The sequence below is a fragment of the Durio zibethinus genome, chromosome 18 (assembly GCF_047325235.1).
Source record: "Durio zibethinus cultivar Kanyao isolate XHJ-2024 chromosome 18, ASM4732523v1, whole genome shotgun sequence".
NCBI classification, from domain to species: Eukaryota; Viridiplantae; Streptophyta; class Magnoliopsida; order Malvales; family Malvaceae; genus Durio; species Durio zibethinus.
Window position 1 is genome coordinate 14,393,996 of NC_143179.1, and position 15,187 is coordinate 14,409,182.

At 29.8% G+C, this 15,187-nt stretch overlaps 1 protein-coding gene across 1 annotated transcript; it reads left to right on the plus strand.

Moving 5' to 3' along the window:
- The first annotated feature begins 482 nt into the window (after positions 1–482).
- Positions 483–11,181, plus strand: LOC111299692 (plant cysteine oxidase 4-like). The gene is made up of 6 exons (XM_022895054.2): positions 483–762; positions 1,313–1,618; positions 5,056–5,201; positions 5,426–5,573; positions 10,553–10,756; positions 10,876–11,181. Exons 2-6 carry the CDS (start codon positions 1,516–1,518, stop codon positions 10,992–10,994), a joined length of 720 nt encoding a protein of 239 aa, XP_022750789.2. The 5' UTR covers positions 483–762; positions 1,313–1,515; the 3' UTR covers positions 10,995–11,181.
- Positions 11,182–15,187: the final 4,006 nt, after the last annotated feature.

The following is a 15,187-nucleotide window of genomic DNA, read 5'->3' on the forward strand; positions in this document are numbered from 1 at the left end:
CTTAAAATTTTGTAGAGTAACTATTAAAAGTAATGAGATTAATATCAAATTCAACGCTATACTAAGAATTAATATTAAAATTTATCATTATTATTTTAATTTTGTTAAACTTTACTGCTGCACTTTTAATTTTCTTAATTTTTAAACATAAAGTAATGGATTAATGAGAAGTTAACATAGTATTTCCTAAAATATTTTTAATTCTGTTACGAAATCAATGAAATTGAAATATACTAACAAAATTTACCAATGCATTAATAAAATATTCATGAATTATTCTAATTTTGTTATTTTAAAAAAAATTATAAAATTAAATTTACAGTAACAAATTAAATAAAATTGAAATTACAACAACAAAACTTATATTAAGTCATAATAATATAGAAGTAGATATCTATTGAATTCCAAATGGAAAGGTATTAGATAAACTGATTTTATGGTAAAATCACGTGATATAAGAAAGGCCGAAAGCGGTAGTTGGTGAAAAGGCAGAGCAGCTAATCGGCGGCCTTAAGGACAAGCCCAGAAAGGCAAAAACAAAGAAGTTAATGACGTGTCCAAGATATTGGTTCGTCTTTCTCAATTTGTTTCATTGCTCTCAGCGATCCCTTTTCTCGTCCTGGGGTACTTCTCTCCGTTGCTCTGCTTCTTAAAATTCATAAAAAAATAAATAAATAAATTCCTCCAAGCCCTCTTTATCCTATTTCCCCACGCGGCCACGCCCATCTCAACCAAACAATTGGTTTGATGGATCTCAAATTGGTCAGTTCAATTTTTATTCTATTTTCACATCTTTCTGGTATTGCGTTTAATTCTTGCAAATAAATAATTTTTTTATTTTCAAATAATTGTTTATTTTCTGTTATATATATTTTTTATGTTTATCGTATTTTTTATTTTATTTTTGTTGTTTTGTTGGCAACCTAAACCCTCCGAGAAAAATAGATTCTGCTTTCTTTTGTATTTAACCTTTATTTTGGAAAATTATGAAATGAGAAATAATTGATATTGTTTTCTATGACTATTTACTTGAATTGAACTGCTTAGGTTTTCCCAGGCTCGGTTAGTGTAGTAAAAGTAATTATAGAATTATGCATTCTATCCTTATAAAATGAAATAAGGGAGGCTGGCTAGATAAATCTGCTTGGACTGGTCCTAGAAAGAGATGTACTAGGCAAAGCCCAAAAAGCACTTGTCGCATAAAAAAAAAAAAAGAAATAAGGGAGGCCATGATTTTTATACTTATTTAATTAGTGTTTTGGTTGAGATGAGTTAAATTTATTTACTTTGGCTTCAATTTGTACCTTGTTAGATGGGGTGGTCGTGAGTGAGATTGGCAGGGAGGGATGATGAGATAATTGCCATGAAGATCTACTACTGTTGGTTTAATTCACAGATCCGGTTGTCACCAAATTGTATCTTTTATTGCAATACCAACTTGCAAAAAGGCGTTATCAGCTTACTGATATAGAGGCTTTTGGTCCGTTCAGTTAAGTTGGTATCGTCTTAATAACCATGCCGTATTATATACAGAGGCTTTATAATACTTGCAGAGCGTCATTCTCGCCCAATGGCCCTGTTTCTGAAGAAGCTCTTGAAAGAGTTCGTGCTATGCTAGGTATTCACTAATGATTCTTTCATTGCCTCATGTTTATTCTTTGAGCTTATGGTTGAACCAAATCTGCTAGGCTTTATTAGTTATTCTTATTGGGATAAAATCCTGTTGAATGTTGCTCTTAATTTCCTCATATTTTCAGATGCAGTAGTCATTAAATACCATGAAAAGTGAAAGCTAATTTTTCTAGCATTTTTTTATGCAATTTTTCAATCAAAATCGAAACATGCTAATTTACTCTTATTAGATTAATTAATTTAAGTCAGTTGATCTTTGTTTGGATGACATCAGCTGTTGGAAGTTGCTTCATACCTTACCTAGTGTAACCATTTCTTGGCAAGTTTATGATCTACCAATAAATAGTTCCACACTTTTTTTTTTTTTTGCTAACAGGACACCAAATTTCGTTGTGGCTTAGTGATTAAAACCAAAAATTAATAAGCTTTATTATTGGGGATTTTTAAGTTCAAATTTTTTCCCTGTAGGAAGAGGCTCTGACATAATGTAATTGGCAAACATTTCCAGATTTTCACTGGATTTAATTGCAAAAATTGTAAACTTTTGTAGACAAAGTGAATTTGAGTAGAGTAAGAAATTTGTTATCCATCTGACAAATACCTATCCCAGAACTTCATTATGCTTTTAAGGAAATAATCTTCCTATTCTCTGATTTTAAGCTCTAGTTCATTTGATTTCTATTTAATTTAATCATTTTAGCCATCATGTCTGAAGGAAAAATATCACTGCCAGTTGCCTTTAGGCATACATCAATCTTCAAAATTATATTAACTAGTTATCTTTGAAGCACCATGTTGATTATGAAGAGCTTGTAGTATCATGAGTTAAACTGAAAATTGTACTGCTTTCTTCACTTTGAGCAGCAGCTCCATTATTGTGGAACAGGTTCTGTTCTTTTATTGGCATTTGAGAATTATTTTTTTCTTTTCTATGCAATACCTAACTTGGTGACTTAAGATCACTAGTGAGTTGTAATATTACACCAAACATGATAATCTAAGATTACTATTGATTATATCACTTTGTGATCTCATCTCTGTGGTGATTAGACAACCACGGTGATCTTAAGCATGCCTGGGTGCTAAGCTGTAGTGTCAGACAACAAAAGTGCCTCAAACCCTTTCGGGAAAGGTGTATTTCACCAGGAACACTTTTTTTAAGGCGTTAGGCACAAAAAAGTCCACCTAATTGAAGTTTTCTTTCATTTCTATTTATCTTTATTTTTTTTCCTTAACTGTATGTTTAATAATAAAAAAGGGACAATATCTAACTCTCTACTTCTCTATCTTTTGAGTATTCAACAACAAACTTGTGACCATAAGGAAATCATGCATATTGGCCAAAAACAAAGGGAAAAAAGAGAGGAAAGTTTGCATGTTTTGTAGGATAAAAAATGGACCACTCTTTAGAGTTTATTATTAGAATTATATATATATATGTAAGTATGTTATGCTTATTTTACACACACATACAGATTACACCTTGCATCACTCAGGCGAGCGCTTTGTGCCTCAAGCAATATAAGAGTTCTAGCACCTAGACTGCCTTGCATCCTTGACAACACTGCCAAAAAATACCTTAATGAAAGATTTTTCATGCAAAAGAGTTGAAAATATTAAGTAGTTAAAGCCCACTTAATGTATTCAACAATCTCTTTTAAGGAAAATTTTGTCCTTTAATTACATTTATTTTATGTTCTTTCCTTTCGTAACTTTTATTAATGAAAAATTCTAATAAAGTCACGTTTCACTTTTACGAAAATCGAATAGAAGATCTGCTCAATATTTAATTTCCAACAGTAGACAGTCAATTTTTATTATATAAATTCAGTACTTACACTTTTTAGAACTAAAAATTTGGTCCTTAATGTTCAATATTGAAAAGTTCAATTTAAGTAACATCATATTTGTTTCTAGAAACATATAAAATAGAAAAATCCTAGAGTACTTGATGTTTGCTTTTAGAGATGCATATGCATTCTATATATTTGTGAACTTATTCTTCTAGCTCCTCTTCCAACCTTAATTAGTGTCCCTGATGAGGGAGAAGAAACCCCAATCCCTTGATGTTTGGAGTTTTTGACATATTTATGTACTGAATAAGATTGTTTTTCCACAGTGACAAATGAGCGATATTTAAGTGAAATGCACCAATCCTCCATGCCTATTTGCAATATTTGACTTTCATCTATGACATTTAAAACTCAATTTTTGGATCTGCACCCTTTTAAAAAATGATTCTATCCATTCCATCTACCACCATTAAAAGATCAACAAAATATTCCACCTCTAAGCCATGTGAATCCCATTGTGGCATAAATCCTAGCCCAAAAAGTCAAACAAGCCCCTTTTTATTGTGGCCCACTAAGTGTCCAAGGCACACCTAACTTTGCCACATGGACTTCTACATGGCTCTGAAATGGCAAATTCCATTGGATTTTAATGGCAGTTGATGGAATAGATGAATTTGGAACATTTTTAAAAGGTTACAGATAAAAAAAATTGAATTTTAATGGTCATGGATGAAAATGGAATATCATACAAAGGTCATAGATGTCTGGTGCAATTTAATCGTGATTTTTATTTGCTTCTTTAGAAAACTGCTTTTGTTCTCATTTCTTCACGGAGTATTTATTGTCACTTTTGATTCCTTTGTTTTGTATTTCACTTTTTCTTTGGAATTGAAGTTTTGTATTCTATATTTAGTATTATGATTGTTTTTGATAATGTTTAATATGTTTTCATTGAAAGTAACTTATGCTCCAATCCTTCCTAGTTGAGATAAATTCAGTTAGATAACATTGTTGAAAAATGTAGCTTTAACTTTCTAGGTAATGTTTTCTTCTGTGCTTCTGGTCACTTATTTTCTGCAACCCTTTCAATATTGAATATTATGAAGCCTGGAAATGTCAGATTATTTTTCTTTCATTTAAACCAAATATTGAACTTTTCCTGCCCTATTTTGTTACACATTTATGCAAACAGCATTTGATTCCTTTACTATGATAAGTGTAAATTAGGTGAGAAGGAAGTTAATGTTTGATATGTAGGATTGAGAGAAATTTTGAATTTATTGCTGTTAAGTTTTTCCTACTTACAATGAGAAGATGCATCCATTTAATAGTGTACGCAGTTTGAATCTTTGAGATAAAATTTCAAAATAGCTTTGTTGGTCATAGGATCAATTGACATTAATGAATGCTTATTTACCAGCCAGAATTTCCAGAAAAGGAAAAAGGGGCAAAAAAGCTGGTATAGGCTGTAGAAAAAAATGTTGTAAATTTTGTTAGTCTACATATTTCCTTATGCAGTTTATTCAGGTGGAAATTTTCCTCTTTTTAAATCTGGCAACTTAGATTTAAAGGCTTGTTCTTCAAATTGTTTGTCTCCAAGTTCAATACCCTAAATGGCATTTTATTTCAGAGAAAATGAAGCCATCTGATGTAGGTCTGGAACAGGAGGCTCAAGTGGTACGTAATTGGTCTGGTCCTGTACATGAGCGGAATGGAAGCCGTCAGTCATTGCCACCAATTAAGTATCTGCACTTACATGAGTGTGACAGCTTCTCTGTAAGTACGAACCTTATATCACCTGTCACCTTTCTTGCTAAATATCACCTATGATTGAGTACATATAACTTTTAGAGTTTTAAAACAAGGAAGTTGCTTTTAGCTGGAAATGTCCCAAGGATTTATTAAAATTAACACTTCTCTGAAATTGCATTTTAACTTTTGAAAATTGAACTTGCAATAATTGAGATGAACAGTCCATTTTTTGTTTCTCTTCTCTGCAGATAGGAATTTTTTGTATGCCGCCTTCTTCTATGATACCTCTGCATAATCATCCAGGAATGACTGTGCTGAGCAAGCTTATCTATGGCTCATTACAAGTAAAGTCATATGATTGGCTTGACCCAACAGAGCCCGAAGATGCACTACAAGGTGTGTTTTTAGCATTTTCATATTTATTTGATGCCTATTAACTAAACCATGATTAAGCGTGTTCATTGAATCATAGGTACCTGTATATAAATTTGATAACAAATGTATAGGTTTGTATGGAATTGACTCTGAAATGAAAACCTCTTTTAAATTCCTTGAAACCTCACAGTCCCATTTTTAATTCTTAATTCTTTTCAGATTTCAGGAGTTTTCTTTAGTAATTTATTATAGAAGATTTAGAACCCTTTATAAAATTTTGTTAATCTTCTAAGTTAGAAATAGTGTGTAACTATTGTTCTTTACCATTTGGCTTCATAGGATTAGTATTTATGTAAGACTAGAGAGAGAGAAATGAACCTATTTTTAAATCTATTTTTGCTTTGTAATAATATACAGTTTCTGTATAACCTGCATTGCACTTAGTTATCCATGCGCTGGTGGTTTGTTGGTTCAAATATAACAGAGGATATATTTTGAGATTGAAGTTTATTTTGGTCGAAATTCAGTGGAATAGGAGGAAGAAGACTAGTGAAATACTAAATGCTGGAAGTTTTTTGGTTACAGCTAATGGTTCATTAAATAGGGACGATGAAAAGAGCCTTTCTGCTAGCATCTAAAGAAGTGAGGCCTATTGAATTCCTCAGCTTGTGTAGATGTAGTTTACATATTTTCTTTCTATTGCTTTGGTTAGATATTTGGAGGCTAGTTTTTGGATTGCTACTTTACTTAGCTAGGGGAATGCACAGTTTGATTTGAATGGAATTTTCATCAATAACAAGTTCCAGTTTATCCTTTTTGAAACCAAACCTGACCAAATAAATAGTTACAGAAGCCAATGAAAGTATTTCTTTTTGACATTTGATGAGTTTTCTCATTGAGTTCAGGTTGGGTTTCTCATAATACAATTCTAAATGGAATTTAACCCATTCCAAATATATTGAGCTCTAATTCAAATTAGAATCATTCATTGAAACATGGATATGGAGCTGAGTCAGTGGCAAAGTTAGAATCAAAGAATGTGTTCTTATGGGTATATTTGATTTTACTTAAACTTGGTGCACACTAAAGTGTAGGAAAGTTGATGAACAAACAGGTCATGCATATCAAACAATTATTCAATCTTGGGGTATTATGGGGTAAAAGCTGACTGATGTAGGCTCTTTATAAACAGCACACTTTAGACTAGATAGAGGCTGGTTTAGGACTTAATGTTTTGGTTCAAACAATAACAATAGAAAGATTTGTTGATATGTGAACATAAACAATCAGAAAATTAGGAAGTGGAAAACAAAGGGAATTTAGGTGAACTATGAAAACTGATGTCAAAGAAGACAATAACTTCGGAAAGCACACTTAGGATTAGGAAATCACTCCCTAGGAATGCATCACACATTCAACACTTAATTAATTTCTCTCCTCTGCATATAACACTACCAAACATACAAAAAAATCCCAAATATATAAGCAGTTAAGGTTTAGGCAGTCTGCAGTGTCGTGATTAAATGACAGCAAGTAGATAATGGCTTAGGCAACCGTGCTATAGACATGATTAGAAGACATCCAGCATCTTCATAACGTCCTAGTATGATGGATCTGGCCTTTAGTAAGTGGTAACAAGCATCTTAATGATGATCGGTCAACATTCCCCTTAAGTGGTTGAATTTTTTACTTAGATGTCAGCCTATGAAGCATTGAGACGGACGTGCTATATAGATACGTCCAGACATGATATTAATAAAATATTTTTTATATATTTCTTTTGTTAAAATATTCAATGTAAATAAGATCCAAAATAAGAATTTAGTTTATGCCCTCATTAAATAATTAAATTATGCCCTAACTTAAAAATTCTTAATTGTAGTTAAGGTCCATTACCATATTATTTCTACAAAAATTAAAAAAGCCCTTTCTTAATGGGTCCATTTTTCATTCATTGACTGAGATAATAACTAAAGAAAGCACAGTGTAATAGCTAAGGAAAGCAAAAAGACCAACTAATAAGAAGAAACAGAATATCCCTATGTGACTGGATATTTTTCGAGTCTTCACCTTTACCATCTCTTCCATCCTTCATCTTCTTCAACCTTCAAAAATTCAACAAATTAACAGGTGATGCTTGAATCTAAATATGGAATTCATCAGTTGTTTAGTTTTATACTTTAATTCTGGCTAGTTATTCTTCCTTGTTTGATTAATTTCTCTATGGGTTTTATAATTCTCTGTTTTTAGAGAAAATTTTAAGCACAACCTTCCATCTTGTGTGTCTTCACCGTGTTAGAGCATGTTTTGACCGTGTCTATTTTTTCTTTGTGTGTCCATTGGTGTCCAACACATATTCTGCCTTGTTGGACATATGTACAGCATTGGTACGATGTTGTCTCTTCTGTGTCCATGCTACTTAGGTGGCATCATGGGAATGCCAGTTGGCTAAGCAAATTTGACTTTAGAATCGTGCCATATTATAATACTAGAAAATTTTACCCAGCTTCTCTCAGGTCACAATTTTATTAAATATAAATAAATAATAAATACTTATAAAATAATACCTCAAGTGAACAAATTAATAAATTCATTCAAATGGAACTATTGATGTATAAACTAAAAAATAAAACTTAATTTCTAATGATATAAAACAAATACTTTATACTTTTACAACATAATGAAACATAAAAAATCAAACTATAATATTATTATTTGGATTTGATTCATGTGTATTTATACTATTTAATAGATATGTTAAATAACACTAATTATTAAGCATATTCATCCGTTATGGATATTATATATTCATGAATGATTAAGTTCATGAATAATTAGATTAATGTAATATGAGTTTGATTCATGGTTATTTATACTACACGATAGTATATATGAATTTAGACTCAAAATATTAAATGTAAATGACACTAAATACAAAGTACATCCATCCTCAATTAATTGAGTTCATGGATACTATGAATTTATGAATGGTTAAGTTCATGAATAATTAAATTCATAAATACTTAGATTCATGTAATTTAAAACAAAAAATAAAAATCAGTGCAGTATTCATGAACCCAATTAATTGCAAACCTTACAATCTACGTCTTATAACTCATTCAATTCAACCCAATCAACTCTTACAACTAAGGATGCGTCATTCAATTAAGCATCTAAATTACTCTCCTAAGTTTGCATTAGTTTGACAAAAGGGATTTTTTTTTTTTTGGACAAAAAATAAAGCAGCTTTTTCTTTTTTTGAAAAAAAAAATTTTAAGACATGAAACTGAGAAATGTTCTTTATTTGATCAAGTATTCTTTTTTTTCTTTTTTGATTTTCAATTTTTTTGATAATTTATTTTTTTCTTGCATTGAGTGGAGATAGACAGAGAGAGACAGAAAGAGTGTTGGAGATAAGAGGGCTTAACTAAAACAATTTTTAAAAAAATTTGAGGAACCAATTGATGTGCAACACTTGGCACAAATTTGGGCTCTTAGTGATCAGTGAATGAACAGTCCCAATTTGGGGACTACTTTCATTATATTGTATAGATTTCATAGATTTGCATTGTTGTTCTTGCCCATCCTTTTATAGATTTTGCTAAATTTGGCAATTCGTGTTTTTGTATCATGTCTCGTGTAATGTTTAACACATGTAGTGACATAAATTATTAAAATACGAACATGACACGAATTATAAAATGTGTCTAAACCCTTAACATGACTTAACACGAACATGACACGTTTAATATACATGCTACATGTGACATGATACGATTAACACGTATACAATTAATTTATTTAAACACGACACGAATAAACACGAATAATAAAGATGTATATGAATAGACATAATTAACACGAATATATATATATATATATAAGAACACGACTAAAATAATAAATAACTATAAACTATCAATCATTTATAACTTAATAAATTTGGCATATTAATAATATAAAAAGGTACTTACATATTAAAACAATAAAAAATTTAATGCTCATTTAATATATATGTAATATATATTTTTTAATTTATATTACATAAATATATTAATTTTTAGAATTAAATTCAAAATAATAAACTATTAAATATTAAAGAATAAAATAATAATGCATAGAATTAATATTTATATTGTATTTATATTATTAATATAAAAAATAATTTTATAATAATTATTAAATGAGTGTCATTATTAAAAATGTTTAAAATAGTTTTTAAATGATATTAAATAGTTAATTAAGTATTATAATTAAAATATTAAAAATTAAAATAATCTTTTATATGTTTATATTAAATAAAAATAAATATAAAAAATATGTTAAACGTGTTGAACATATTAAACATGTATTCGTATTACAAGATTAAATTAAATATGTTATTCGTGTCATGTCATGTGTTTAAACTAATTAACATATATACGATACAAATTATGTGGTGTTAGAATTCGTGTCGATATGAATAAACACGAAACACGTTTTTTTAACACGATTTTTTCGTGTTGTTTTCATGTTATATCACCGTGTAATAGCTGAAATTGTCAGCTCTAGACTTTACCATTTTTCCGATTTGCATCTCTGACATTTCAAGGATGTACTAAGGTGGTAGCCCTATCTATGCTTCTTTTATTTATTTTGGCTTTTGTAATAGATGTGTGACTTGCAAAGCATGCAAAATAGAACAAGGCTAATGAACTTGTGAAATCAAATACATGGGACTTCTTAGATCTAGGTTATATCTTTTTTTTTATTATTATTAATAGAAGTGATTTGTGGGGCTTATGGCAGTGAAAACTGTCTATCTGTACCATTTGTGAAATATAATGGTTGCTTGTTCAATACATGTTATAATATTGGTATTGATAATTTATTTATAGATAAAGTGTTGGTGTATCCCTCATTTTAAATAATGCATTTTCTCTTCACCCATCCCAGGGTTTGTTGTGCTTATATAGTCTTCGATCTTTGACTTCAATTTGCTTATTCTTGGTGCTTTGTAGCAAGACCTGCAAAACTTGTTAAGGATACTGAGATGACGGCCCCTTCTGCAACAACAGTACTTTATCCCACAAGTGGAGGCAACATCCATTGTTTCAGGGCCAGAACTCCCTGTGCTATTTTTGATATTTTATCTCCACCTTACTCTTCAGAGCATGGACGACATTGTACTTATTTCCGGAAGCCCCCAAGAAGGGATTTACCTGGTATGACATGTAACTTTGAACCTAGTAATTGATTGTAGCTTCTTTGATATGTTGTCACGAGACTTTTGGTTGGACAAATAACTACATCAACTCTTATTCTTTTCCTTGTTTAAATGCAGGTGAGATTGAAGTGAATGGAGTGACGTTCTCTCAAGTGACTTGGTTGGAAGAGTTTCAGCCATCTGACAACTTTGTGATTCGGAGAGGGCTGTACAAGGGTCCTGTTATTAGAACTTGAAATATTCTTGGACCATCCAATTAATAATAAGAACATTGGCTTGTACATATTACTACTCTATCGTAATCCTTTGGTATACCGACCTCACATTTTGCTAGTGAGATACAACTTAATGACGTTCTTTTTTACAATTTCGCTTGCTCAATGATAATAAGAGTCGATGATATCTTTTGTGGTCTTGTAGTAATTTGGCTTCTTTGTTGTGGAGTTTTTAAGGAAATTATCACTGAATCCATATCTGATGCCCATGCATTTGACCAGCCTGCTCTGGCAAATATTGGTTCATTTCGAACGATAAAACGCAGCCTGACAAGGTTAATAACTCCAATTTTGATGGTCACAGAAATGAACCATAAAACACGGTCTGACAAGGTTGATAACTTCTTTAAGAACTTGACTCCTGCAGACAAAGCTCCATGTTTCACTTTATTTTTTTGATTTTTTCCTGTATATGAAAACAGTACCATGTTGGATATGCCTAGTAAAAAGTTAATAGATAAAATTCAAGGTAGGCTAGAATCCTAGTCCCGCGGAGAGGGGCATTTGATTCTGACATACGCGGGGAAGGTTATATACTTATATTGTAATAAATTCAACCATTTTAACCATGCATGAGTTTGATATTAGAAGTGGGACTGACTAGTAGCAAGAATTCCAGTGCCTGCAGAAGATTTTCTACTTCCAAGTCTTGATGTTTCCAAGGGTTTTTGCGCTTAAAATATTAGGATATATACATGATAATCTTTTCCAAATATTAGAGTTTCGTTTTCTTGGTCTTCTTTAGATAATGTCTACTTTCAAGCGATAGTTGCATAATCCGATGATAGAATGTTGAATTTTTAATTTTATTCATTAAAATTTAAATTTTGATTGTTTCAATATATATATATATATATATATATATATAATGTCTGCTTTCAAGCAATTGTTGCATAGTTCGATAGTAAAATGTTGAATTTTTAATTTTATTTATTAAAATTTAAATTTTGATTGTTTCAATATATATATATATATAAAGCCTACATTTAAAACCTACAAACTTTTTCTTAATTTTGCAATAGGCTTGTTTGTTGCATATTGAAAAAAATAAGTAAGGTTAGTATATAAACCAAAATGATTGAAAATTGGTGCTTCTTATCATAAGGTGCAAGTTTGAAAATTCGATCATTAGATGAATTTTAAGAAATTAAATCAAAATAGTATCGCACATTGAAGAAATAAGTAAGGTCCATACATAAACCAAAATAATTGAAAGTTTGTGCTTTTTGTCATAATGTGTGGGTTTGGAAACTTGGTCGCTAGATGAATTTTAATAAATCAAATCAAGATAGAGAGTCATCACCAATATTTTTTAATTAAATATGATTGGTTATCTAAAAAATTTATCTTTTTAATAAAATCCTAAAATTAATTATCAAAAAATTAATTTTTAAATTTGAAAACAGAGTTGAGTTCAAGAGTGTAGTTATGCATAGAGAATAATTAACACCTTATAGCACCTATTTTTAATGGTACTAATTAATCACATGTTATTCTTGAGCCTTGAATATAAGTCTTAATTTTAGTACTTAAAAATAATTCATTAAATTTCACTTATTATCACAAAATTATTTTTTCATTTTTTCCTTAAAAACAATCATTTTATTTTGGATTAAAATGAAAACTTTTGGTTTGGAATTTCGAAAACAAATTTCTCTACTTTAGGATTTCCATAATGTTTCTTAAACAAAAAATAATATTCCTTCATAAAAAATAATTATTAAGAATCCCTCCAACATCTAGATAAGTTCCTAATAATTATTTTTACTTAAAAGATCATCTTATTTGTATTTCTAAATTTTTTTTCTTTTTTTGAAACTATTAATTGCCATAAAATTATAAAATGCACATGAATGCAACAAATTAACTAATGTAAATGCCAATTAAAAGTACATATGACTATAATAAACAATGTAAATGCCAATTAAAATTCATGTAAATGCAATACAAAATAAATTGAATGTGTAAATGCAAATAAAAATGCACATGAATGCAGCATAGATTTGGGTTTAGGCTAAAGGTTAGAGTTTAGGGTTTGAATAAGGGTTCTCTTTCAGGGTTTCAGGTAAGGGTTCAAATTTAAGATTGTTTTTAAGGTTAAGAAACGATATAGGGGTTAAGAAAGTAGATGAAAAGATTATTTTTAATAGGAATGCGTAAGAATATTTAAAATTATGACCTAACATGATTCTTTTTTTAGCCTTTTATATGGTTGACCCTAGAATTATGGGATATAACACTTAGTTTTTTGTTGTTATTATTGGTAAGGGTTCAAATTTAAGGTTGACAGGGGTCCAATTTTAGGGTTTGACTTTTAGAGATTTGGGGTTTGAATTTTAAGGTTTGGGGTTTAACTTTTAGGTTTTGGACATATGGTTTAGGGTGGACTCATGTTTTAAGCGTTTGATTTTTTAGGGTTAAGGTTTTAAGATTTTTTAAGTTTAGAGTTTTAAAGTTTTAGGCTTGGTTTATAGAGAAAAATGGGAACCAATGATCACTTAGACCTCTTCTCAAATCCCCAATATCTAAGTTAACTTTTAAAGCAAACCTAATAATCATTACTCTCAATTCTTCATGAGGGATCGATGTTTATGTAAAATGTAATTAACATGCATGTAAATGAATATGACATTTATTAATGTTAAACTTAAATGCAAATGATGAATGTGATTTAAATTAAACCTATTACAATAAAATGACCAAATAACATTTACTAAAGAACATACTCTTAAAACAAAACATGAATAAAACATTGTAAGCAAAAGATTTTACTATTGTAACATAAGGACCATTTAAGAAACAAAAAAGAGGCATCATGAAAAAGGAGAGGTCTTAGCTAGAAATGGAAAATGGCCCAAGACGAGACCCTCCTTAGGGTTTCTTATTGGCTTTTTGGCCTTGCATGAAAATGATGGCCTTTTTTTCATCCAAGCATTTCACAAACACTTTGAAATCAACATAAAAAATACTTTTCACCAAAAACCATGCTTCAAACACATAGAAACCACATACAAAAAGGAGAAGAAAAACATCATTTTTAATTCTTCCACAACAAGCATCAAATTAAAAAAAAAAAACTTAAAAAAACATAAAAGAATGGGGAAAATGAAATAACCATAACAAGAATTTGTCATTCCTTTCCCCTCAATTCTTAGAATAATTTTGATCAATCCATAAATGAGGCCATTGTGTTTCATTTTTTTTTAGGAAAACTCAAGATGAGGAAAGCTTTGAAATGATATTCATTCAAGTTTCCTCTTTTATTCATTCAAACTTTGGATATCGTTATCGAAAATAAGGCAAGATGTCTTTTAATATCATTACCGAGGAATATGTAAGATGACTTCAGATATTGTAATCGAAGGGTTTTCTTAGATATTACCATCGAGAAAATGTAGATGTTTAGAGAAAATTCAGATATCACCATCGAGGAAATTTAAAGAATTTATGGATATCGCCACCAAAGGAAACTTAGACATCACCATTGAGAAATTTTGAATAAAATTCACATATCATCACCAAAACTTGCAAAAAACTCAAATATCACTATTGAGAAGTTTGAATAAAAATTTGCCATATGATTTTCATAAAACTCGAATATCACCATTAATAAATTTTGAATAAAATCTAGTATTATAAAAAAAAAAACCCTTGACCTATCTTTTGAAAATTTTTGTTTATTGTTTTTGCACCCAATTTTATTCTTCTTTACTTCTTTCTCTTTTTTTTTTCTATTTTTTTCAACTCCAACTATTCAAATTTCCTTTTTCTCTTTTTTCAATATATTTACAAAATCAACAAATGTAAATTATGATGCATACATCTATTTTCAAAATAAATGTGCAAATGTGAGTGTCTTTATGTAAGTGTAAAAATTCCTACCAACAATGCAAATGCAAATATTTTTTTCATGTTGTAATGCACTTACAAAGATGCAAATAAACAAATTCTTATCAATGATGAGAATGTCAAATTATTTTTCCATGGTACAGATGCCTCTATAAAGATGCAAATGCAATATTTCTTACTAAAACATTTCTTTTTCAAGATGCAAATAGTTATCCTAATAATGCAAATATTTATCTCTATCCCATTGATTAAACGCATATGACTCTTATGATGCAATTGCTAATGCATACCCTACAGTTGTAAGT